The sequence below is a fragment of the Armigeres subalbatus genome, chromosome 2 (genome assembly GCF_024139115.2).
Source record: "Armigeres subalbatus isolate Guangzhou_Male chromosome 2, GZ_Asu_2, whole genome shotgun sequence".
NCBI classification, from domain to species: domain Eukaryota; kingdom Metazoa; phylum Arthropoda; class Insecta; order Diptera; family Culicidae; genus Armigeres; species Armigeres subalbatus.
The window spans coordinates 222,155,500-222,180,873 of record NC_085140.1 but is presented as its reverse complement, the minus strand read 5'-3'; the positions used below and the strand labels follow the sequence as shown (position 1 = coordinate 222,180,873).

Genomic DNA, 25,374 nt, shown 5'->3' with positions numbered 1-25,374 from the left:
CTGTCCCCATGCAAAACTTCAGATTGGCCCTTGGCCACCGGAGATGTTCCGGGTTTTCCGAGGATATGTTAAAAATGCATTTTTTTTCTACTTGTCGTTTTATCTGACGTTTACTGCCATCATGTTTTATACTCTCCCTGGAAACTAGAACTAATAACCTGACCAATGCTGGCAGTGGATCGAAAATTCGTTTATTATACGCAAGATACGGCCATTTTCGTAAAATCGGTACGGGATTGGCCCTACACCCTCAACAAATGTCACTTTGGCAGAATACTCGGAACCTGTTACAAATTGGCCAGAGCAGAGAATCTTACAGTCATCATAATGTATTTTTAATGAAGATTCTATATTCATCGTCTTGAGAAAACATGAATTTTGACACCCATATATGCATAGTTCCAGACGGTGCCAAAACCGGCCCCTCCTGGAAGGCCCTTGGAACCTGCTATAAGCGTGGCAGTGGACACTATCATTCTGGAAATGTTTCTGTAATCATCGTCTCGCAAAGCCATGAAGATAGATACCCATCTATGCAATATTCCGATCTGTTATCATTTCATCATGTTCCCGGAACCGTTTTTACGGAAATGGCCATATCTCTGCGTAGTTTTGATGGATTTTCGATCTACAGCCACCATTGGCCGGCATATTAGTTCTAGTTTTTGGAGAAAGCATAAAACATGATGAAAGTAAACGTCATATAAAATGACAAGCAGTGGAAAAAATGCATTTTGAACATACCTTCGGAAAACCCGGAACATCTACGGTGGCCAAGGACCAACCAACCAACCAACGCAAAGTTATGATGATTTGAATTTCAACATAATGTTACCTATCTCAACCTTTTTGTCTAACCCCTGTATATATGTGTAAGCGAACAAACAGTTGTGGAACGTGTTTAATATCTGCAGTATTGGGTCATTTATCCTAAGTGTAGTAATTGGGATCTCTTTTCGAGGACAGTCCTGGGTTTGGATATGTTTCATTTATAAGGAAAAATCCGTAAAATACGTCACGCAAAAAAAGTGATATTTAAACCAAGCTATCCCCCCCCTTCCTCTTCGTCACGCTTTTTGTATTAATTAGTAAAAAGTTGTATGGATCGTCACGCTTCTCTCGCCCTCCCAAATAAAAGCGTGACGTACTTTGTAGATGGCCCCTAAATAGCAATGTGTACATTGCGAACTGTTACATAGTGCATCTTCCTTACCTTTCAAAGAACGGATATTCCCATTGGAAATTATTTAAAAAAATCATTCGATCCTTTAAAACGAATACCAATTGCCAATCCGTAGATAACGAGTTCGATTCTCGGTCCGGTCTTCGATGTTTTCGGGTGGGAAACATTTTCGACTCCCTGGGCATAGTCAGCGATGCCAGATCTACGGAAATTTTCGTAGATTTACGGAATTGAATGCTTTCTACGGATCTACGGGTCCGTAGAAAAAAACTACGGAAATTTGAAAATTTCTGTGGAAATCTACGGATTTTTTTAAAAGAACGCTTTTAACATAACGAACCGATGTGTCACTTCATGGAAAATAATTCAAATTTGCTGCCCACGGCGCCATGATTAAAAATCTTTGAACACTACCACAACCCCTATAATGGCTCGCGAAGTTTTCGTAGCTCACCAACTTACGTGTACCTATTAACATTGCAGTGAAGTTGTGTCTTAGCTCTTAGCTTTGTCATCTCCCGCAAAAGCAAATGACCGTTAAAAAGTGGTGGACAATCAGAGAGTACCAGTAACATATCGGTTTGTCGGTGCTTTTAATTTCAACTGGAGTATCTGTGAGATAAATCACCAGTACGGGGAGACTGTATTGAATTAGAATCGGAAACATGCATGGAGGGAAAGGCCGTTACAAATATTTATTAAAAGCTATGTCCGAATGGTTTTTGAAAGGTCAAGTAGGAATAATAATAATTAATTTTGAAATGAAAAAAAAAATCTAGAGATTCCTTGGCAAAAATAATCCGAGGTGGGGGGGGGGCATATTCTTTTTAATATTTGTATCGGCTTAATTTAATTCTAACTATAAATTAATTTTTTTAAGGAATTCATGGAGGAAACCCTGACGTAATTCTCAAAGAAATTTCTGGAGAAATTTTGGCATTTTTAGGAAATTTCTCAGAACACTCCATCGCAAATTCTTTTGAAAACCCTTCAGGGATTCATCTGGTAGTTCCCTAAGGAATTCTTTTAAAAACCGCTCGGGTTCTTCTTTGGAAAATACTTCAAAAATTCATTTGTAAACTCCTCGAAACATAATTTAGAGTGCTCCTCTCCAGGAGTTGCAAATAATTTTCAAAAAATCCGCCAGTAGTTTAATAGAAACATTCTTCCAGGGATACCTTCGGAATAGTCTTTATAAACTTCTCCAGAAGTTTCTTCGAAAGTTTCTACGGGAAATCCTCTGAAGATTCTAAGCAACCCATATAAAATTCCATATAGTTTTCCAAAAGAAAATTGGTAGCAGTTCTGAAAAATGTTCCAAGGGAAATTCCGAAAGAATTATTAGAAGTCCTTTTTTAAACTTCAAAGGAATGTCTGAAGAAATTTCCCAAGAATTTACTTAATTTATTTTTGAAGTAATTTCCTGAGAGATTTCCAAAGAATCCATAATGGAAATTCCAAGAGAACACTTGGATGAATGTCCACAGGAATTCTTGAAGAAATTTAAGTATTTAGAAAATTCTTTTACAAAATTCTTTAAAAAATCTTTCGAAATTCTTATTTTGTAATTTGATGGGATATTCTTAGAGTTTCGTTAATGAAGGAAATTACAAATGAAGTTCTGGATAAATTTCCGAAGCAACGGAATTTTAGCTGTGGCAATTTTCCTGAGAATAAATGAAATCAGTCTTGAATGAATTCCTGTAGGAATTTCTGAAAATATTACTAAAAGAATTTGTTGGAAGCAAATGAAATTGGATAGAAAATCCTTTAGGAGTATCCGAAGAAATTCCTGAATTCTTTTGCGGAGGATTAAAAAAAAAAGTACTTTTGGAATTTTAAAATGAATTCCTGGAATAATTTTTAATTAATTAAAAAGGGTAAATGTTCCGTTTTCCATCTCACTGTACATATATTCATCTCATCGCAAAAAAAAAGACAGGATCAATCTCGTCGCTTCTTTTTGCTAACACGCGTGCTCACTGGTGAAAAAAATCACAAAAATAAGAAACAAACCAAATTCCTTTTCATTGCTTTGTTTTTTATGGGATGGAAATAGGAGCTATGGGATGAAGTGCCGAACTGTTCCCCTACCTAGATTATTTCCAATGGGATTCATTAAGAAAATTTATATTGTATATTTATATATTTTTGAATGACTTACCGATTTAATTCCTGGAGGTATTTCCCATACACGGTTAGATTACTTCACCCATTAATGGGTACTCTGCTTTTTGTTGATATTATTCCCACCGTGGAAAATTCACCCATTTTCTCTTAAAAGTGCCTCTACCTATTAATTGGGAGCTGGAGAGGCACTTTTTTGAGAAAATGGGTGAATTTTTCACGGCGGGAATAATATCAATAATAAGAGAGTACCCATTAATGGGTAAATTTATCTAACCGTGTAGAATTATTTGAGGTATTTACTACAACAAAAATGTAATGTCTGGGAGACTTTCCAAAAAAATTGAAGAAAGATCTACATGCATTTGAGAAAACTGAGCTACCAGTAGAAAGGATTCAGATTTTTTTTATCTGTACAGTCTCATTCATATACCCCTTTGCGAAGCAATCTAATTAAGGTATTGCGTTGGGCTCGGTCCAACGAATAGAGGTAATAAACTATAGAGGAAGACTGTCGCTGTCGTCACTGGCGAAACATCTTTTGCTGGCGAGGATGGATAGGGCACTAAATGTCAACGAAGGAAAATCAGTACGTGTTGACAGATAGGTACCCAACATGTATGGGGACGATAACAACCGCAGAACCGCAGCGACAAACGTCTTCTATAGTTTATTACCTCTATTGTCCAACGCTATCCTTGCTTATTTTGTAGTAACTAATTGTCGTAGGAACATTTCCGTCGTTAAAATAGAAAAACTTTTTTCGGGATTGTTCCCATGTAGGCAGGGTTGTAAATTTTCGGCAGCACTGGATGAAGGTGATGTTTTTTTATATCATGTTTTGATTTTCTTCCTGCTTTGAAATCAACCTCACATTCCCGGAGAGGCAGAAAAGTAAACAACAGAACTCACATCACCCACTGCGCCGCGAAGATGAAATCTACCACAGCAAAATGTACACATTCACCCAGCAAATTGAAAAAAATCACCACGCGTTTAAATGGGCCACTCACAGTCATACGGTAAGGCGCGAACTGAGCAGCATGTCAGAGCGACTTGTGAGTGGCTGAATGCGAAATTGAACAGACGGTGTTGGAAATGATTTTTCGGCTGCACCCAGTCGCACTCACCAGGGCGGCGATGAAGGCGACTGCAGATTATACTGAGATCCATGTTTTTCACTGCATTGACTGTGAAATATTTCTACCCTGCATGTAGGATTGTTACTGAATGTTCAAACGACTCCTGATCTGACAACGCAAGAAAATTACTCTTACAGGAAAACCATTAAGACGAAGAGAAGAAAAGGATCGCTCGCTTCCGGTTATGAAAACTAATGTCATTCATTCATGTGAAATACAAGTTACGACAAACACGTTTATTTCGATAGTCTTTTATTTTAGTCAATTTCCGAGAATTTATCCAAATTGCTTGGTCGGTTTTCAAAAAAACACCTTAATAAACATTAAAAAAAAAATTGGTCGGTTTTCGTCGTCGTCCGCTTCATCAACTTTCGTATGTTGCTCCGCCGGTAAACAAGGATCGATATTCAATTATGCTCAAACATTCATTCATTTATTTAGTCTACATCTATACAGATAACACTGAATCAACAATTTGACGCCACAATACACGGTTCGAGGCCGCATCTCTCCATCCTCGAATACGCCCCACGCTCGCCAAGTCGTTCTGCACCTGGTCTGCCCATCTCGCTCGCTGCGCTCCACGTCGTCTCGTACCTGCCGGATCGGAAGCGAACACCATCTTTGCAGGGTTGCTGTCCGGCATTCTTGCAACATGCCCTGCCCATCGTACCCTTCCGGCTTTAGCTACCTTCTGGATACTGGGTTCGCCGTAGAGCTGGGCGAGCTCATGGTTCATTCTTCGCCGCCACACACCGTCTTCTTGTACACCGCCAAAGATGGTCCTAAGCACCCGTCTCTCGAATACTCCGAGTGCTTGCAAGTCCTCCTCGAGCATTGTCCATGTTTCATGTCCGTAGAGGACTACCGGTCTTATTAACGTCTTGTACATGACACATTTGGTGCGGTGGCGAATCTTTTCGACCGCAGTTTCTTCTGGAGCCCGTAATAGGCCCGACTTCCACAGATGATGCGCCTTCGTATTTCACGACTAACGTTGTTGTCAGCCGTTAGCAAGGATCCGAGGTAGACGAATTCCTCGACCACCTCGAAGGTATCCCCGTCTATCGTAACACTGCTTCCCAGGCGGACCCTGTCGCGCTCGGTTCCACCCACAAGCATGTACTTTGTCTTTGACGCATTCACCACCAGTCCAACTTTTGTTGCTTCACGTTTCAGGCGGGTGTACAGTTCTGCCACCTTTGCAAATGTTCGGCCGACAATGTCCATGTCATCCGCGAAGCAAATAAATTGACTGGATCTGTTGAAAATCGTTCCCCGGCTGTTACACCCGGCTCTCCGCATGACACCTTCTAGCGCAATGTTGAACAACAGGCACGAAAGTCCATCACCTTGTCTTAGTCCCCGGCGCGATTCGAACGAACTGGAGTGTTCGCCCGAGATCTTCACACAGTTTTGCACACCATCCACCGTTGCTTTGATCAGTCTGGTAAGCTTTCCAGGGAAGCTGTTCTCGTCCATAATTTTCCATAGCTCTACGCGGTCTATACTGTCGTATGCCGCCTTGAAATCAACGAACAGATGGTGCGTTGGGACCTGGTATTCACGGCATTTTGAAGGATTTGCCGTACAGTAAAGATCTGGTCCGTTGTCGAGCGGCCGTCAACGAAGCCGGCTTGATAACTTCCCACGAACTCGTTCACTAATGGTGACAGACGACGGAAGATGATCTGGGATATCACTTTGTAGGCGGCATTAAGGATGGTGATCGCTCGAAAGTTCTCACACTCCAGTTTGTCGCCTTTCTTGTAGATGGGGCATATAACCCCTTCCTTCCACTCCTCCGGTAGCTGTTCGTTTTCCCAGATTCTGACTATCAGTTTGTGCAGGCAAGTGGCCAGCTTTTTTCGGGCCCATCTTGATGAGCTCAGCTCCGATACCATCCTTACCAGCTGCTTTATTGGTCTTTAGCTGTTGAATGGCATCCTTAACTTCCCTCAAGGTGGGGGCTGGTTGGCTTCCATCGTCCGCTGAACTGACGTAGTCATCTCCTCCGCTGCCTTGACTTTCATTGCCTGTACTCTCAGCGCCATTCAGATGTTCCTCGTAGTGCTGTTTCCACCTTTCGATCACCACACGTTCGTCCGTCAAGATGCTCCCATCCTTATCCCGGCACATTTCGGCTCGCGGCACGAAGCCTTTGCGGGATGCGTTGAGCTTTTGATAGAACTTGCGTGTTTCTTGAGAACGGCACAGCTGCTCCATCTCCGTGCACTCCGCTTCTTCCAGGCGGCGTTTCTTCTCCGGAAAAGGCGGGTCTGGTGTCTCCGCTTCCGTCTATAACGTTCCACGTTCTGCCGGGTACCTGCTGCAGCGCGACCGCCCGCGCTGCGTCCTTCTCCTCCAGAATCTGTCTGCACTCTTCGTCGAACCAATCGTTCCGTCGACTTCGACCCATATACCCGACGTTGTTCTCCGCTGCGTCGTTAATGGCTGCTTTGACTGTATTCCAGCAGTCCTCAAGAGGGGCCCCATCGAGCTCACCCTCTTCCAGCAACGCTGCCTCGAGATGCTGCGCGTATGCAGTGGCGACATCAGGTTGCTTCAGTCGCTCTAGGTCGTACCGCGGCGGTCGTCGGTACCGAACATTGTTGATGACGGATAGTTTTGGGCGCAGTTTAACCATCACCAGATAGTGGTCAGAGTCGATGTTAGCGCCACGATATGTCCTGACGTCGATAATGTCGGAGAAGTGCCGTCCATCAATCAGAACGTGGTCGATTTGTGATTCTGTCTGCAGTGGTGATCTCCAGGTGTACCGATACGGGAGGCTGTGTTGGAAGTAGGTGCTGCGAATGGCCATATTCTTGGAGGCAGCGAAATCATTTTTTTTCGTTCGTCAGCCGGTGAGCGCTGAACTTCCCAATAGTCGGTCTAAACTCCTCCTCTTGGCCAACCTGAGCGTTCAAATCTCCTATGATGATTTTGACGTCGTGGCTTGGGCAGCTGTCGTACTCACGTTCCAGCTGCGCGTAGAATGCGTCCTTATCATCATCAGTGCTTCCGGAGTGTGGGCTATGGACGTTGATTATGCTGAAGTTGAAGAACCGGCCTTTGATCCTCAACCTGCACATTCTCTTGTTGATCGGCCACCACCCGATCACGCGCCTTTGCATATCGCCCATCACTATGAAAGCTGTTCCCAGCTCGTGTGTGTTGCCGCAGCTCTGGTAGATGGTATGATTACCTCTAAACGTTCGCACCATTGATCCCTTCCAACAAACCTCCTGCAGCGCTACGATGCCGAATCCACGGTCCTTGAGCACATCGGCGAGTATGCGTGGGCTCCCGATGAAGTTGAGAGATTTGCAGTTCCACGAACCGAGTTTCCAATCGCTAGTCCCTTTTCGTCGCAGTGGTCTTCGCAAATGCAAATGCAAATGCTCAAACATATTAGCACTAAATAGCCAAGTAAACAGATTAATAATTTGAAATGTTCTGAAAAAAAACGAAGTCCATAATGTGAAACTTATTCTATGGTAAATCAATAAAAGTTCAATACATAGCATGCGAAAATGTTAGTCTCGGCGTTGGAAACAGTCACTGTCAAAAATATGTATAGCAACTGCCATTATGATGATAGTGGACTACTGTATAGGGCACTGTGCCTATGAATCTCTTTTTTTGGATTTTTATAAAAGTTAGAATATAACAAGACCAGTACCTATACATTTTGACGGTTAGTGGTCTTGTCTATTCATTGAGAAAAGTTAGAGATCAGTCCTGTAATGTATCCTGATTGTTGATGACCGCCAAATAGGGACAGCCAAATTTTTTGAGTGAATCTACGGAATTGATTTTGAAGTAATCTGGCATCGCTGGGCATAGTGTAGGGGAGACTGTGTAGACTTGATCCCCTTTTCTGATTTCCTATGTATAACAGCCAAAAATAAATAAAAATACGCGATTTCCACACAAACTCTCTAAGAAATATAGTACTTAACTTTAGTGGTGTATGACAGTTCTTAAATTATTTTTGTTGTCGATACACAATCGATTTTTTATAGTGCTGTCAAAAATCTACTTTTAAAATATTCGGGGGAAATTGATCCCTCTCCAAGAACTTGCTTTGATAAAATTAGAAAGGTACCCTCAGATTTTTTAAATATTTTTCCTTCAAAATACGCCTAATTTTCGAATTACTGTGCGTATCCATGAACGATTTTTGTTATTGAATTCGACAGCACAATTTTACTTGACTTGATCCACTTTCTATGATATCTACGCAATAAATACTTTTTCCTGCCAACCCTTCATCAAATCTGTCAAATCTACAAAAAATTAGAACTGCCTGAGAACAGATTTATATTTTTTTGAATTTATTCGTTAAATTTTTGTATGGGTGACTAATGGGGGATCAATTGTATTGAGGCAATAACTTCAAATCCAAATATCCTAAAACTTTGATGGAATGTTGACATTTTCATTAGTACAAATCATTAAGCACATTTATGGCTTTGTGCTGTGAAAAAACGAAAGCATTTGGTCATTGTTATGAAAAGTTATTCAAATTTTGCGTGGCCAATAAAAAAATCTTTAGGAAGGTCAAAACATACAAACCGGCAGAATAAATAATCAATCCAAAAAATTACTCACCACATAAAGGTCATTTGTCTAGAGGATCTATACTAAAAAATACGCTAGAACAAAACTACTTTAGTTCTCGATAAAACAGGGGGTGATCAAGTCTCCCCGGGGATCAAGTCTACCCACCTTCCCCTATCCATTTAACTTGCCACACAAGATACATACAAGTTTTCTATTAATAACTAAGGAAATGCTAATAGAATACTAAGTTGAAAACCAGGCCAAGTTCCAGTTGGAATGTAGAGCCATTGAAGAAGAAGATGTGAATATGTACATTATGTGTCGGCAAATTAAAATCTTCCACGTAATGTACATATTCACATATGAGTTTTCAGAACATAGCAAATTAATGTCCAAGTCGAAGGAAAGCAATTTCCTATTACAGACCCCCAGGGGGTCTACTATAGTGCAAGTACAGTCAGACTTTCAAATACTAATTTTAACGAATAAAATCGTGTATTTGAGTTTTTTTTTTAGTCTTTATTAAGGTGAAAAAAAAATTGTATTTGAGTGTTTTATGTATGTATCAATCAGGAGACATACAGAGCCTATTTAATTTTGTACTATTAGAATTCAACATGTTGGATATCTCCTCGCCTTGTGAAAAAAAGTTTACTATTCCGATACTAGGGGGTCCACTATTGGTCATTTTGATTCCTAATTCACATTTGATGCTTGCCGCCATACACATTCCTGGCGGTTTACTTTCAACTGCTTTTCTCGCATAGAAGCAAGCATCAGGATGATGGCAAGGGCGGGTACGAAGCCTATCACGACATTCTATTTCTTTAGCATTTAGCATGTTTATTTTGAACTCCACTTTGGAAATATATTAAAATGGTTGATGATATATTGAAACTTTCTTCATTCAAACAAGTGTTATTCTTACAAAGAATTAGATACAATTGACGAAGAATAAATTTTGACGTACCATACAACACAACTAACAACTAACTATTTATTACAGGCAAAGTTTTCCTAACGGTACATTGTACTTCCCGCCATTCTCCGGTCATCTGTTTCGCACTGAAGTACATGATACGACTTACCGCTGTAGAGTTTCTTATCACCATTACGTTTTGCTTAGCAAAAACGTAAAAGTGCGTGCAAGTGAGTTTGAGTTATTACTCGTGTTCCAATAAAATTAGCTAATATGTTGTCTATACCTATCCAGTTGTTCGTCAAACATACGAAATTATTATAGAAAAGACTGATGTAATTCTTGGTAGCACTGCGTTCCTTCAATGCAACATTTCGCCTCATGCTCGAGAATTCGTTCATGTATCTGCATGGTATCGTGACAAAGAGATGCTAATTCCGGATCGATCCGATTTAGGTAACATGGAACTGGAAATTATTGACTATTTCTAAACTTATATTTTCTTAAGGCATGCGTTATATTGTAACGTCCCCGAGTGGCGACTTATGTATACGGAATGTTAACATCGATGATAGACAGAAGCAGTTCTCCTGCGTTTCAACTGATGTACTGACTGGTGAAAGGAAAATAAGCACTTCCGTATTTCTATCGATAAAAGGTAAGCTTTTAACAAATAAGATAACGAGAGTAGGGAAACAGCAAGCATTCCCGACAGGCTATTATGCTTCGACACACTTCTCGCAAACTACGGTTAAGTTTAAATTCAACTACTTGTTTCATCAATTCTCGAGTGAGGACAATGCATATTACAGTGATAATGTTGGCAAAACAACATCGCTATCGTTGATTTTTCAGCCTACCGAACTCATGCCTAGAATACCTGTCGTTACCCCTTTTTGGAATTCTTCAAGGATCACAGCGAAACAAACTCACATTTTTGTATACATACACCTATTTCTTTTTTACGCGGTTTAAATTTATTAAAATCTTAGTTATTTTGAACTTTCACAGACTAAAAAATAAAAGTCTACATGTAATACAGCAATGCCCGTATGCCTTTGCTGTATTAAATGTTAACTACTCCATAGATCAAATCAACTCAATACTAAGTTTCATCAATATATGGTATCGAGCAGCGGCTCGGAAGCCTCCTTTCAAGAGGCTCGGAAGCCTCCTTTCAAGAGGCTCGGAAGCCTCCTTTCAAAAGGCTCGAAACCTCCTTTCAAGAGGCTCGGAAGCCTCCTTTCAAGAGGCCTGGAAGCCTCCTTCAAGAGGCTCAAGCCTCCTTTCAAGAGGCTCGGAAGCCTCCCTTCAAGAGGGCTCGAAGCCTCCTTTCAAGAGGCCTCAGAAGCCTCCTTCAAGAAGGCTCCTGGAAGCCTCCTTCAAGAGGCCTGGAAGCCTCCTTTCAAGAGGCCTGGAAGCCTCCTTCAAGAGGCCTGAAGCCTCCTTCAAGAGGCCTCAAGCCTCCTTCAAGAGGCCTGAAGCCTCCTTTCAAGAGGCTCTCCTGAAGCCTCCTTCAAGAGCTCAGCCCGAAGCCTCCTTTCAAGAGGTTCGGAAGCCTCCTTTCAAGAGGCTCGGAAGCCTCCTTTCAAGAGGCTCGGAAGCCTCCTTTCAAGAGGCTCGGAAGCCTCCTTTCAAGAGGCTCGGAAGCCTCCTTTCAAGAGGCTCGGAAGCCTCCTTCCAAGATGCTTGGAAGCCTCCAATAGTCCAAAACGTCTTGTAGAAAGCTTGATGTATAAACTTAGTTTGAATGGGAAAATTTCACGGAATAACGAAAATTTCACATAACTTTTTGAAGAGCCATATATCTCGTTAGTTTTTAGGTCTCTTTTTCATATATCTTATGAATTACGCTTATTTTCATTTATAGCGAAAAAAAATAGGGGGTACCTCAATGAATGCAAAAGTTTGAAGGGGTATCTCTCAAGAAAAAGAATGAGAATCGCTGGTGAAACTACTCAAATTTGACTTTATCAATGGACACATTTTTATAATATACATTTCTCTTAATTTGATGTTAATGGATTTTTTTTTTCTCAAGATTACATTCCTGATTCTGCTCCTATAACAAGTCAGCGATCGGTAACCGAAATAACATCAGACGTGGGCCAAACTATACAACTGCCATGTAACGTACAAGGCAACCCTCAACCAATATTCACGTAAGTAATCAGATAGACTTTTGGAGTAGATTCGCTCGTCAAAGTATCCAGCCAACACAAAATCGCAAAAGTAAGCGACTACAGATGCAAACTGGTTGCGATACACGTATCATACGATACATGTATACGGTTTTTTTTTGCTGGGAAACCATGTGGCTGGTTAAAATAAAAAAAATCTACAGCATAAAAATCTTACTATGACATCAAATTGAAAACTTTTTCTGCTGTCGGTGAGAACAAATTGAAAACTGAATTTAATGTTGGTTTTTTATAACGAAATAAGTAATCAGTTTAATATCATTCCATATAATTTAAAAAACAATATCAAACTGAAATCAAAATAAGTAATCAGCCACGGAGACCAAAATTTGAAAAACAAATTATGATTTTAATTTGATGTCGATATCAAAATATGTTTTCTATTTAACCTCATTATGATGTCAGACTTTGCTCGGGTTATTATTCATATTACGAGCTTTTCCACAAATAAAAATAAGATGTGTGAATTTTAACATCAAGGTAATCTTTATCAAACGATAAAGCTTGTAGTCTGAATAGCTATAAAGCTGCACACATTCTAGTTCAGGGTAAATATAAGGCCTACCCGAGAAAAGTTTGAAATCACATTGAAATCAAAATTTGATGTTATGATGTCAGTAATTTAATTACTCCAGTTGATCTTGTTTTGTATGGATTAACGGTTAACACAACAGAAATGAGAGCATATTTTTACATCCCAATCCCAAGTCGAGTCAAGTACGAGACACTGAAGACGGCCTTACTATAGGATTTCGAATCGGTGAATCGAGAAAACACTCGCGAACTAACTGGCTTTCACAAAACATTTATTCAGACTTTAAAATGATTTATTCCTCTGAGTCGTGTAGTGCACTCACGTACACGCCAAAAAATAACGAGTCGTTTACAGGAGTTAACCCCGTTGAACCTCATGGAAAAAGGTCAACTGAATTAAGCGTGCACAAACCGAGAATGTCAGAATGCTCAAAACTGTCAAAATTTCCAAAAATGTCAAATTCATGTTCACTAACGGTGCATTTGTATAAGGCATTTTATGAGACGTTTCGTGGTGGCCCGTTTATTTACTTCTAATGTTTTGTTTTGGTATGATTCTGCGTGAACATTCCGTTAGGTCCGAACACAAAATAATGTTTGTAACGTTTTACTTTTCATTCGTGTTTTCTTCAGCATTTCATGCTTAGAATGCAATGGTATGAATTATCTAACGATACATTTTAAGAATCATATGAAAAACTATGTTCTAAAACCCTGGTAGACGAAAAGTAAAACAGGCAGAATTGATGATGGGACCCATCGGAATGTTCGGCGCGAAATTACCAAACAAACGGGCTCCCACTAATTGTCAAAGTAGATAAACACGAGAAAAACAGCTGTTTCGATCTGTCTCATAAAATGCCTTATGGGGTTGACAGCTGCGCTATATCCCTGATTCAGACGATAAAGGGCCGATGCCAACGTAGCAGTGGCGTCTGGTCGGCCTGTTCAAAATGTTCATTGCACAGGTATGCAAACTGATGAAGATTATATTTTGATCTTGTGATCAAAAACATAGTTGCACTGGTTGGCAGAAAACAGGGCTGTTGCAACAGGCTACGTTCAATTTTGTTTCCACACATTTCAATTATAGGGTAATAGGTAGCCATCCTTATTGTATTCAGGCGTTTGGTGTTTGTATCATTCCAATGCACAAAAAGATACTCTTGCATCAAAACACGTGCTTTTTTGTCTCTGCCCGTCTACATGTAGAACACGAAGCGATGTAAAAAACCTTGCAACGAAACGGCGTCGCAGTTCGTTCAAGTTTACGACGTGAACGAAGGAGAAAATATGAGAGAGAATTTTGAGGAATATTTTCTCTCTGTTCGTCTGTTTGGGAACAAACCGTTGTAACACACTGCGAGCATAATATCGACGCCTTCTCACATTTCGTGTTGATGCGTCCTTTGAACGCTGTGTGCACGCAGCGTTGAAAAGACGCTACATGGGCATCGGGCCAAAATCACGCGGTCTAATAGTATTGATAGTATTGTTATTATATCATGGGGCCCTCTTTAGCCGTGTGGTGAGATGCGCGGCTTTAAAGCAAGACCATGTTGAGGGTGGCTGGGTTCGATTTCCGGTGCCTGTCTATACAATTTTCGGATTGGAAGTTGGACTTCCCTGGGCATAAAAGCGCCAATGAACCGACGTGTCACCCCATGAAAAATAATTCAAATTTGCTGCCCACGACGCCATAATAAAAAATCATCGAACACTACCGCCACCCCCATAATGAATCATTGGCAGTGGCTGATTTTCTACCCGCCGCAGCCACATCCAGGCGCTATAGTATATGCGCAAAATAGCCAGCAAGAGTTAACCGCCAGAAATTTGTATGGCGAAAGACGTCTAACGGAGGTTTTCTCAACAGCAGGAACTTTTCACGAAAATCTATTTGGTACCAGTTATGTAGGACGGTGTCCGCCAACCAAATATGTTTTTCGATTAAGGTTCTTATTTTCGAGATATTAAACATTAGATGCCTTTCGCCATACTGATTTCAGAAAGTTAACTCCTAGTGTGCCGCTGTAAGCACGCTCAAAGCAGTCGATTCATTGCTCGCGAAATTTTCGTTGCTCAGCCACCAACCTATGTGTATTAATTATTGACAGTGGCTGGTTTTCAACCCGCCGCTGCCACATCCAGGCGCTATCGTATATGCGCAAAATAGCCAGCATGAGTTAACCACCAGAAATTTGTATGGCGAAAGACATCTAACGCGGGTTTTCTCAAAACTAGGAACTTTTCATGAAAAAATATTTGGTACCGGTTATGTAGGAAGGTGTCCGCTACTACGCCTACCAAATAGTTTTTCGATTAAGGTGCTTAATTTTGCGAAATCGAACCTTAGATGCCTTTCGCCATACTGATTTCAGAAAGTTAACTCCTATCGTACCGCTGTAAGCACGCTCAAAGCAGGTGATTCATTAACATTGCAGCGGAATGAATTATTGGCAGTGGCTGATTTTCTACTCGCCGCTGCCACATCCAGGCGCTATAGTATATGCGCAAAATAGCCAGTATGAGTTAACCGCCAGAAATTTGTATGGCGAAAGACATCTAACGCGGGTTTTCTCAAAATTAGGAACTTTTCATGAAAAACTTTTTGGTACAGGTTATGAAGGATGGCGTCCGCTACTACGCCTACCGAATATTTTTTTCAATTAAGGCGCTTAATTTTGATAAATCGAACGTTAGATGCCTTTCGCCATACTGATTTCAGAAAGTTAACTCCTAGTGTGCCGCTGTAAGCACGCTCAAAGCAGGCGATTCATTGTGTCTTAGCTCATTTGACAGGAGCAATCGCCCGCAAAAGAGAATAACCGTTAAAAAGTGTGAGACAATCAGAGAGCGCCAGTAACACGTCGGTTCGTCGGTGATAAAAGTAACATCGTGTTAGCCTCATGATATACGAATACAGAAATGGTAACCTGGCTTACAAACCTTGCAGTCAATAACTGTGGAAGTGCTTAATCAGGGCCGGATTTAGCTGGAACCCCTTCGGCCCCGGGGCCGAAAGTTTGTGGGGACCCCAAAATGTACAAAAAAGCCCCGACCCGTCGCTAAATCCGGTTGCATTTATGATGTCATCATCCGACCGACTATCCAGAGCCGTAACTAACCCGTCGAACGATGCCGGAAAACTACGAAGCAACATACATATTTTTGTGTCTTTGTCTAATGTTGTGTCCGCAGCATCAAGACGATAGATTGTGAAATCTCGTGTATGACTCTCGACGTTTCCGTTTTCAGCTAGATTCGACGCGCATAGCCTCTTTAATATCGAAACCCGGACCGATCGCGTTTGTTTTTGATGGTAGTTTTTGGAAATGAACGTATTTCGCACGAAAACACACTGTCTCACCAACGACAATGAATCGCCTGCTTTGAGCGTGCTTTCAGCGGCACATGTAGGAAGGTGTCCGCCACTATGCCTTCCAAATATTTGTTCGATTTTTTTAGCTTATTTTTGAGATATTAAACATTAGATGCCATACAGATTTCCAAAAATTAACTCTTAGTGTGCCGCTGTAAGCACGCTCAAAGCAGGCGATTCATTCATTCATGGATTATCTTCGAAAAGCAAGGCAAGATTATAGTTGCCTTTGCTTTTCTGTCGTTTGTTTTCCACTGATTACTACGCTCTACTTCCGCAGGTAGCTCTTCGTCTACAACGGACCATAGGGTAAATGTTCAATTTTGGACCCCTAGAGGAAGTACTTACAGATATCTCCTTAAATGTATCAAACGGCACGTTTGACTAGGCGGAAATGACACCATTTCATAGAGGGAAGTCTCATTTATGAAATAGAAATTTGAAATTGGCATAAAGTGTTGATAAATCGCTGAGAATTGTAATTTTCTGGAATGAAAATATTCTTCGTTTTGGACAGTGCAACATATTTTGGACCCCCAATTGTACACATTTTGAACACCCCCAATTTAGACTCTTTTAGAAGTCGAATTTCTAATTTACCCTGGCCAATGAATCACCCACTTTGAGCGTACTTACAGCGGCACACTAGGAGTTAACTTTCTGAAATCAGTATGGCGAAAGGCATCTAAGGTTCGATTTCTCAAAATTAAGCACTTTCATCAAAAAAATATTTGGTATGCATGGTAGCGGACACCTTCCTACATAATCGGTACCAAATAGTTTTTCATGAAAAGTTTCTTATTTTGAGAAAACCCGCGTCTGGCGCTTAACTCTTGCTGGCTATTTTGCGCATATACTATAGCGCCTGGATGTGACAGCGGCGGGTTGAAAATCAGCCACTGCCAATAATTCATTGAGCCGGAACAAAGCTTTATCTTTCGATTTGCATGCATCAATGAGAAGATTCCTGCATTTTAAATTCACAATCTCGACCAAATCTTATTGTGTGCGTTCTGAGATTTTCAGTGGTGTATACTTTGAAGCGTAACGCATTGTAACGCTCGCCTTCTTGAACAAACTAATTTCTACAAAATTTCATCTAAATATCCCAATTTTTGCACGGGAAACCAGTGAAACAGATGCTGAACTTTTTTTCCTGAAGCCAATGGGGGAATTAGCAGCGGCATTGATTTCAGTTCAGAAATCAAGAAAATGTCGTCAGGAGGGTCCAAAATGTATAGGGGTCCAAATCAAGTTGGTTACCCTAAATCATCTCGAGCCAGTAACATCTGCTCACGAAGCTTCCACGTTTGCCAGTTAGAGTAGAATGGGGCAAGAGTACGCACTTAGTTTTCGATCGATCATGTGGCCCTTATGAAACAAACTTTTGCATATCAAATCAATGTCGATGATTCATATAATCTTCCTATATGTTACCCAGCGAAAAAAAAATTAAATTATTAAGATTCGTTTTAGTAGAACCCTTATTGCAAGACAAGTGAAAAACGCAATCTTACCCCACCGGTGGGATAAGAGTGCGCATCAGGTGGGGTAAGAGTACGCATTTATCCAATCATGTGCTTTAAGTATATATTAACACAAATAAGGGTTAATACCATTTAATTGATATTTAATGAACATATATTAGAGAACGTTTAAATATTACGTAACTCTTAACCAGGGAGAGGGTCCTATAAATGTGCAATTTCATACGAAAAACCATTGGTTTTTTATATACAAAAAACTACAGAGGTAAAAATATATCAGGTTTCACGTGGCGTAAACAAAGAAATTTTCCCTAAAGAAGGTCCACCAATCACGTAACGTAAAATTAGGCTATTTCATCACTCCTCCTTCTTATCTTACACTTTTTGTATGAATCCTCTAAAAATTATATGGATCGTCATACATCTCGCAACCCCTCCCAGCTAAGCATTGCGTAATTTATGAATGTTTCTTTTGTTTAAATGAAATTATCATTTAGATGAAATTGTGTTTTTCTACTATGTACAAGTCCTAATGTAATTTCATTATTTCGCTTCAGTGCTTTGTTCGCTAAGTCCTTTCTAACACCAAATTACTTCAACTTATCCTTGAAACTTGTAATAATTTTTGATTTCTGTCCCTTTTTTCTTAGTTGTGGATCTTTACGCTTTGGAAGTAGTCTTATTTCAGCCGAAGATACGGGTTTGACATCAGAACTTGAAGATTCACATGCGTACTTTTGCCCCACCCGTTCCTGCGTACTTTTACCCCACAGTCCCAAAATTTATTCAGGTAATGGTTTTGACTTCTTGGAAGACCAACCGGATTGGTGTTCTGCACCATAAAGTACTCTGTACAATAGGTTATCGAAATGGTATAATGTTCACCTGATTGAACGTATATATGGTAATGAAATACTGGTTGCGGAAACACAATTATTTTTAGCGAAATGACCAAAAAATTATCTAACTCCATATCTCCCTTGTTGTTTATTCAAATCGTTCACAATGAATCGACTGCTTTGAGCGTGCTTACAGCGGCACACTAGGAGTTAACTTCCTGAAATCAGTATGGCGAAAGGCATCTAAGGTTCGATTTCTCAAAATCAAGCACTTTAATCGAAAAAATATTTGGTAGGCGTAATAGCGGACACCATCCCTCATAACCGATACCAAATAGTTTTTCATGAAAAGATCCTAATTTTGAGAAAACCAGCGTTAGATGTCTTTCGCCATACAAATTTCTGGCGGTTAACTCTTGCTGGCTATTTTGTGCATATACTATAGCGCCTGGATGTGACTGCGGCGAGTAGAAAATCAGCCACTGCCAATAATTCATTACACATTATAATAGTTGGTCAGAATACCTGCCAAACTGATGCAGTGCTGCTAGTTTATCTTTTTTTATTATTTCAATTAATCGAAAACGTACTCTTACCCCAGGGCCCTCCTTAGCCGTGCGGTAAGACGCGCGGCTACAAAGCAAGACCATGCTGAGGGTGGCTGGGTTCGATTCCCGGTACCGGTCTAGACAATTTTCGAATTGGAAATTGTCTCTACTTCCTTGGGCATAAAAGTATCATCGTGTTAGCCTCATGATATACGAATGCAGAAATGGTAACTTGGCTTAGAAACCTCGCAGTTAATAACTGTGGAAGTGCTAATTGAACACTAAGCTGCGAGGCGGCAATGTCCCAGTGGGGGATGTAATGCCTATGAAGAAGAAGAACTCTTACCCCATGCGCACTTTTGTCCCACTCTACTGCTGTAGTTACAGAAACGGTTTTTATCCTCAGTATGCACATCCGGGTCTCTAGATGGCCTTGTGATTAAAGACGTAGGATTGCTAATCCAGAGTTGGCGAGTTAGATTCTCGGCCCGGTCTAAGATGTTTTCTGGTGGGAAACATTCTCAACACCCTGGACATTAGAGTGTTTCATATTTTGACGTTTTTACTTTACCATGCTTAAAGGATTGCATTTGCCATTTTAATAATCCTCCTAATGTTTAACTAATTTAGATGTTATTTGAGTGAGCATGCGCAGCACGTGGAAAATCGTTCCCCAACGCTTCCCATTAAACATTGGCAGCATAAGAAATTTAACAAGGAAACAAGTCGTCTTTGTTGCAAAACGTTATTAAGGAAATACTGATTCGTGGGAAATTCAACACGTAAAAAAATAATATCGATATCAATTATGAGCATTTTTGTTTTCTTCATTACTTTACTTCCAAACGACAGATCGCTTCGCAACAACAACTGCCCTTTAAATGACGTGTGCATAATTAAATTACATCCAATTTCGCTAAAAATTTGTTAGGATTATTAATATGGCAACTGCAATCGTTTAAGCATCGGGACGCGAAAAGGTCAAAATTATAATCACTCTACTGGACAATTTAGGGTGGTTAAAAAAATCGATTTTGTGAACCACCCTACTGGACATAGTGCATCCATTGTACTTGTATTACCCGAGCAAGGTGGTTAACAAAATGAGAGCAATTTTTTTATTATCTTCTTATATATAAAAATGAAATGGTCTGTGTTCGTATCCGCATAACTCGAAAACAGCCAGATGGATTTTCTTCATTCCTTCAGCAGTTACGTTCTTTATAGTTTCCGACGGGTTTATATGATATTTCCTCATGTGAAAATCATAAGTAAAGTTGAGTAAATCGTGAAAAACTAAAATGAAGATTCGTATGAAAACTTCACATGGGCAGTTTACAATGCGCATTTTCGCCTACTATGCAGGACAACGTCTGCCGGGTCAACTAGTAATTCTATAATATACAAAATGTGTATTAAGCTCTGCTGTTGAAATTTAATTTAAAACACAATTTGATGTTAATTATTATTTAGTTAAAATTCATCATTAAAATTGATACCGAAAAATGTTTTCAGTTATCATAATGATAGCAGCTTTTCATTAAATGATGCTGTCGATTATCTAAAGTGAGTTATTCACGGAGATTAAAAGCAACCTGCAAACAAAATATGCGGTTGTTGTTTTAAATGCTTGTAAGAATAAGCTAATCGAACATTTATTTTGATATCAAATAAATAATCTCATGATTTCGAAACAAAGTATGATTCCACAGTGTAAAAATAGGCTCTAATTTCTGTTGTGTTAACCGTTAATCCTTACAAAACGCGCGGCTACAAAGCAAGACCATGCTGAGGGTGGCTGGGTTCGATTCCCGGTGCCAGTCTAGACAATTTTCGGATTGGAAATTGTCTTAATTTCCCTGGACAAAAAGTATCATAGTGTTAGCCTCATGATATATTATACGAATAGCTTAGAAACCTCGCAGTTAATAGCTTTGGAAGTGCTGAACGACAACTAAGCTGCGAGGCGGCAGTACCCCAGTGGGGGATGTAATGCCAATAAGAAGATACAAAACGAAAACAACTGGAGTAATCAAATAATTGACATCATGACAGCAAATTTTAATTTCATACTTTGCTCGGGTAGTATATCTTAAGCATATCTACTATACTTGTAATTGTATTAAAGTTCTGCCACCTTTGCAAATGTTCGACCGACAATGTCCATGTCATCCGCGAAACAAATAAATCGACTGGATCTGTTGAAAATCGTACCCCAGCTGTTACACCCGGTTCTCCGCATGACACCTTCTAGCGCATCGGGGCTAGTTACGCCAATGAAAATTAAGTGTTATATAAAAATGGGGTTGATTTATTTATCAACCCCATATTGAGTAACGGTGATTAAACCAATCAAATAAAGTTATATAAAAATGTTGTACTTCTAAATTCCTGGTTCAAAATTCACATAGTATATCTACGATAATGTACTTCTATAATATTATCACATTCCATTTCACATTTGATCTAATCTATAAGTACATTTCAGATGGTTTCGGATATCAGATTCTGGCTCACTATATACAGTGCCATCATCTCAACGAATTATACCGTCACAATCATTACTGCTCATACGGAAAGCTGACAACATGGATGCAGGACGATGGGTAATTACATACATAAAATCGTATAAATAAATGTCTTTGATGGATTGCACCAAGCGATGCATGTGTTGCACTGTTAATGTACAAATTAGATTCGAAGCATGCAGTTGCACTAAAATGGAAGGGTGAGGTACGTTTTAGTTTGTATGTTTAAACCTATTTTTTTAATACATATTTGGTTTCGCATAGTTTTAACTTATGCTCCTTTTTCATAATACATACTTTAATACGAATTGCATTTTGAAAGCCTGTCGATATTCCACATGTAGACACTAACTTGAGTAGTTATATTTCGTTGTTATTTTTTACTTCGAAATGTTTTAGCCTTTATGCAATAACACATATTTTAATGTTACAGATAACCTTGGATTAATAAAATATTTCATAATAATAGATAGAGATAAAGATGAATAACGATGTTTTTTTTTCTTTTTATTGAAGAGACTTTCAGCCCCGAGCTGGTTCGCCTCTTAACCATGATGTTCAATAATTCATAAAGATGAAGATGAAGATGAACGATGTTTAAATTAAAGTTAATGCACAAAATTCATTTTTCAAAATTTTTATCCTATAACAATCAGTTATGGGACAATGAAACAAAGCATAATTTATGCTTTATGAAGGCCTTTTTTGGCCTTGAGAGTGAAGGCGCGTTCACAAAACAATATCATGCTGACGGTGGTTGGGTTCGGCATAAGTTCGTTAGGCATAAATACGTTAGGCATAATGAACGTTAGCCATAACAGACGTTAGGCATAATTCTGCCTTCTTTATGTGATGGGCTGTTCTTATTCTGTTCAATAATATCCATTACGTGGCGGCAACGGGAGTTTATTTGTCTTTGGATTCATTCACAAATTACATAACAAATTACATAAAAATTGACCATTTTCAACCAACACCTACTCCCTCCCTCGTAACGTTTTTGTATGAAAGGGTTCTGAAATTTGTATGGGCCGTAACGCTCTGATTGGTGCCCTCCCACCCCCTAAATCGTTATGTAATTAGTGAATGGGCCCTTTATTAGAAAGACTTGCAGCCCTAGGCTGGCAAAATAAAAAAAAAGTATTTGTTTGAATTTTTTCTATTTATGAGGAGAGGGGTTGAAAAGCCCAGATAAACGACTGCCGTAATAAATTATTGGCAGTGGCTGATTTTCTGCCCGCCGCTGTCACATCCAGGCGCTATAGTATATGGGCAAAATAGCCAGCAAGAGTTAACCGCCAGAAATTTGTATGGCGAAAGTCATCTAACGCGGGTTTTCTCAAAATAAGAAACTTTTCATGAAAATCTATTTAGTACCGATTGTGTAGGAAGGTGTCCGCTACCATGCCTACCAAATATTTTTTTGATGAAAGTGCTTAATTTCGAGAAATCGAACCTTAGATGCCTTTCGCCATACTGATTTCAGAAAGTTAACTCCTAGTGTGCCGCTGTAAGCACGCTCAAAGCAGGCGATTCATTAGTGAACCCGCTTCATGTGACAAAAAATTATTAACGATATTGGGGGTCTAGCACCAATCCGAACATGGCTGTACTGTAATGTAACATAACAATCAATTTTTTGATGTTATGCTAGAATAATGCAGAACGGTTGCCAAAAAAGAATTATTTCAATTGTCGGAAGTGAAAAGTGCTGCTAGTTTAATAGCGCTGGTTTTTCAGATTTGTGCTGAATGCATAGTTCTTCTTCTTCTTATTGGCATTACATCCCCACACTGGGACAGAGCCGCCTCGCAGCTTAGTGTTCATTAAGCATTTCCACAGTTATTAACTGCGAGGTTTCTAAGCCAAGTTACCATTTTTGCATTCGTATATCATGAGGCTAACACGATGATACTTTTATGCCCAGGGAAGTCGAGACAATGAATAATAATGCTTTGAGCGTGCTTACAGCGGCACACTAGGAGTTAACTTTCTGAAATCAGTATGGCGAAAGGCATCTAAGGTTCGATTTCTCAAAATTAAACACTTTAATCGAAAAAATATTTGGTAGGCGTAGTAGCGGATACCATCCCTCATAACCGGTACCAAATAGTTTTTCATGAAAAGTTCCTAATTTTGAGAAAACCAGCGTTAGATGTCTTTCGCCATACAAACTTCTGGCGGTTAACTTTTGCTGGCTGTTTTGCGCATATACTATAGCGCCTGGATGTGGCTGCGGCGGGTAGAAAATCAGTCACTGCCAATAATTCATTTCCAATCCGAAAATTGCCTAGACCGGCACCGGTAATCGAACCCAGCCACCCTCAGCATGGTCTTGCTTTGTAGCCGCGCGTCTTACCGCACGGCTAAGGAAGTTTTAATAGTATGCATAGTTACATACTATTAACACTTCCGAAAGAGAATTCAAAAACTTTTTATGTAAAATTGATCGTTGCGGCAATTCACATATGATACGAAGTGTAAGATTTGATGCATGCACATTTTTTTCTAATTAAATGTAATAATTCTCTAACGCCGTTACTTTCGATGGAAGAATTCATGTCTGCTTTGCGTTCTGTACTGTCTATGATGCGTTCTACACGCACTCCTTCGTTACTTCCATTCCGGACTTTGTCTACGAGCATCCGTGGGTACTTCAAAAGGTGCCTGACGGATAGGGAAAGGAAGGCGCATATCGAGTGATAGGAAATTGCAACATTCATGCACGTTCAAGATAGCCAAGAGCGGGATATATAGGAGAAAATAGATAGATACCTACGCTTTAAATTGCACCGTAGACGACGATACGCTCCGAAATATAGAGAGACAGCATACGTACGCCACACAGTATACGCACATACACAAATGTAACACACTCAGCATCCCCCATATGAACACAATGATATGGGATTTGCATTGCAAATGGATATAATATCAAAACAGTTACTACATACTTCTTTAGATAATCAACTCTGCCATCAAGTGTAGTACGATAGAGGGTGCAGTGTGTTCTACGTATAGAGATAAATGTGTGTGGTGAAAGGATGATAGCCTGCTTATTGAATCAAACCAGGCGGAAATTCTATATAGAATTGGGAAATCATGATCCACTCATGATTCAATTATTCAATATTTACTTTTTTGCACATATTTTAGAGTAGCTACGGACTGATTAACCTCAAATGCAACACTATCATTGATATCCAATAATCTTTTTTTTTTGCATAGCTGTTAGGACTTACAACATTGTTGAGCAGATGTGTTTCGGAAATGGAATGTTAAAGCTATCTGCATTTTGGTGCTAACATTTTAAAAGGCATGATGATGGAACTTACCATAAGATAGTAACACAATATTTGGTAATTCAATATAAATATATATACATAAAAATGAATTTCTTTCTGTCTGACCCTTTTAGACTCGGAAAGTATACTGAACCGATCCGCGTCAAAGTTTGTATGCAGAGGTTTTTGGGAACGGGTTAAGGGGGGCTCTCATATAAATGAAACATCAATTTCTTCATAACTGTAGAATTAATCAAACAAACGAAACCAAATCTGGCATGTGGGGGTTTTGGAAGATATGTTTTTGTGGTAGTTCGAAACCCCTCCCCCTTCTGGAAAAAGGGCTCTAATACAAATGAAACAAAAATTTCTGCATAACTGGAGAACTAATAAGAGAATAAATCAATTTTGAGCGAAACGAAGTTCGTCGTGTCTGCTAGTTATAAATAAATAAAACACGAATCCCAAACGAAAGTAAAGTTTGAACTCGACTATCGTTTCAAACTTATATTTGAATGTACGGTGTAACGATAGCCCAAACTAGCTATGTATAGTTTTCTTAATCATTCGTTTATTCGCGAGGATCATTAACTGTGAGGCGTTGAGGAGCCAAACTCATGTTATTTAACAC

At 39.6% G+C, this 25,374-nt stretch overlaps 1 protein-coding gene across 1 annotated transcript in view; it reads left to right on the top strand.

The window, feature by feature from the left end:
• The window catches only part of LOC134211720 (cell adhesion molecule Dscam2-like), a 164,322-nt gene that overhangs the window by 57,279 nt on the left and 81,669 nt on the right, over nt 1-25,374 (top strand). The window contains 5 exon segments of the mRNA XM_062688883.1: nt 10,028-10,170; nt 10,235-10,396; nt 10,449-10,598; nt 11,982-12,102; nt 21,420-21,537. Coding sequence (XP_062544867.1) covers nt 10,028-10,170; nt 10,235-10,396; nt 10,449-10,598; nt 11,982-12,102; nt 21,420-21,537 — 694 coding nt within the window.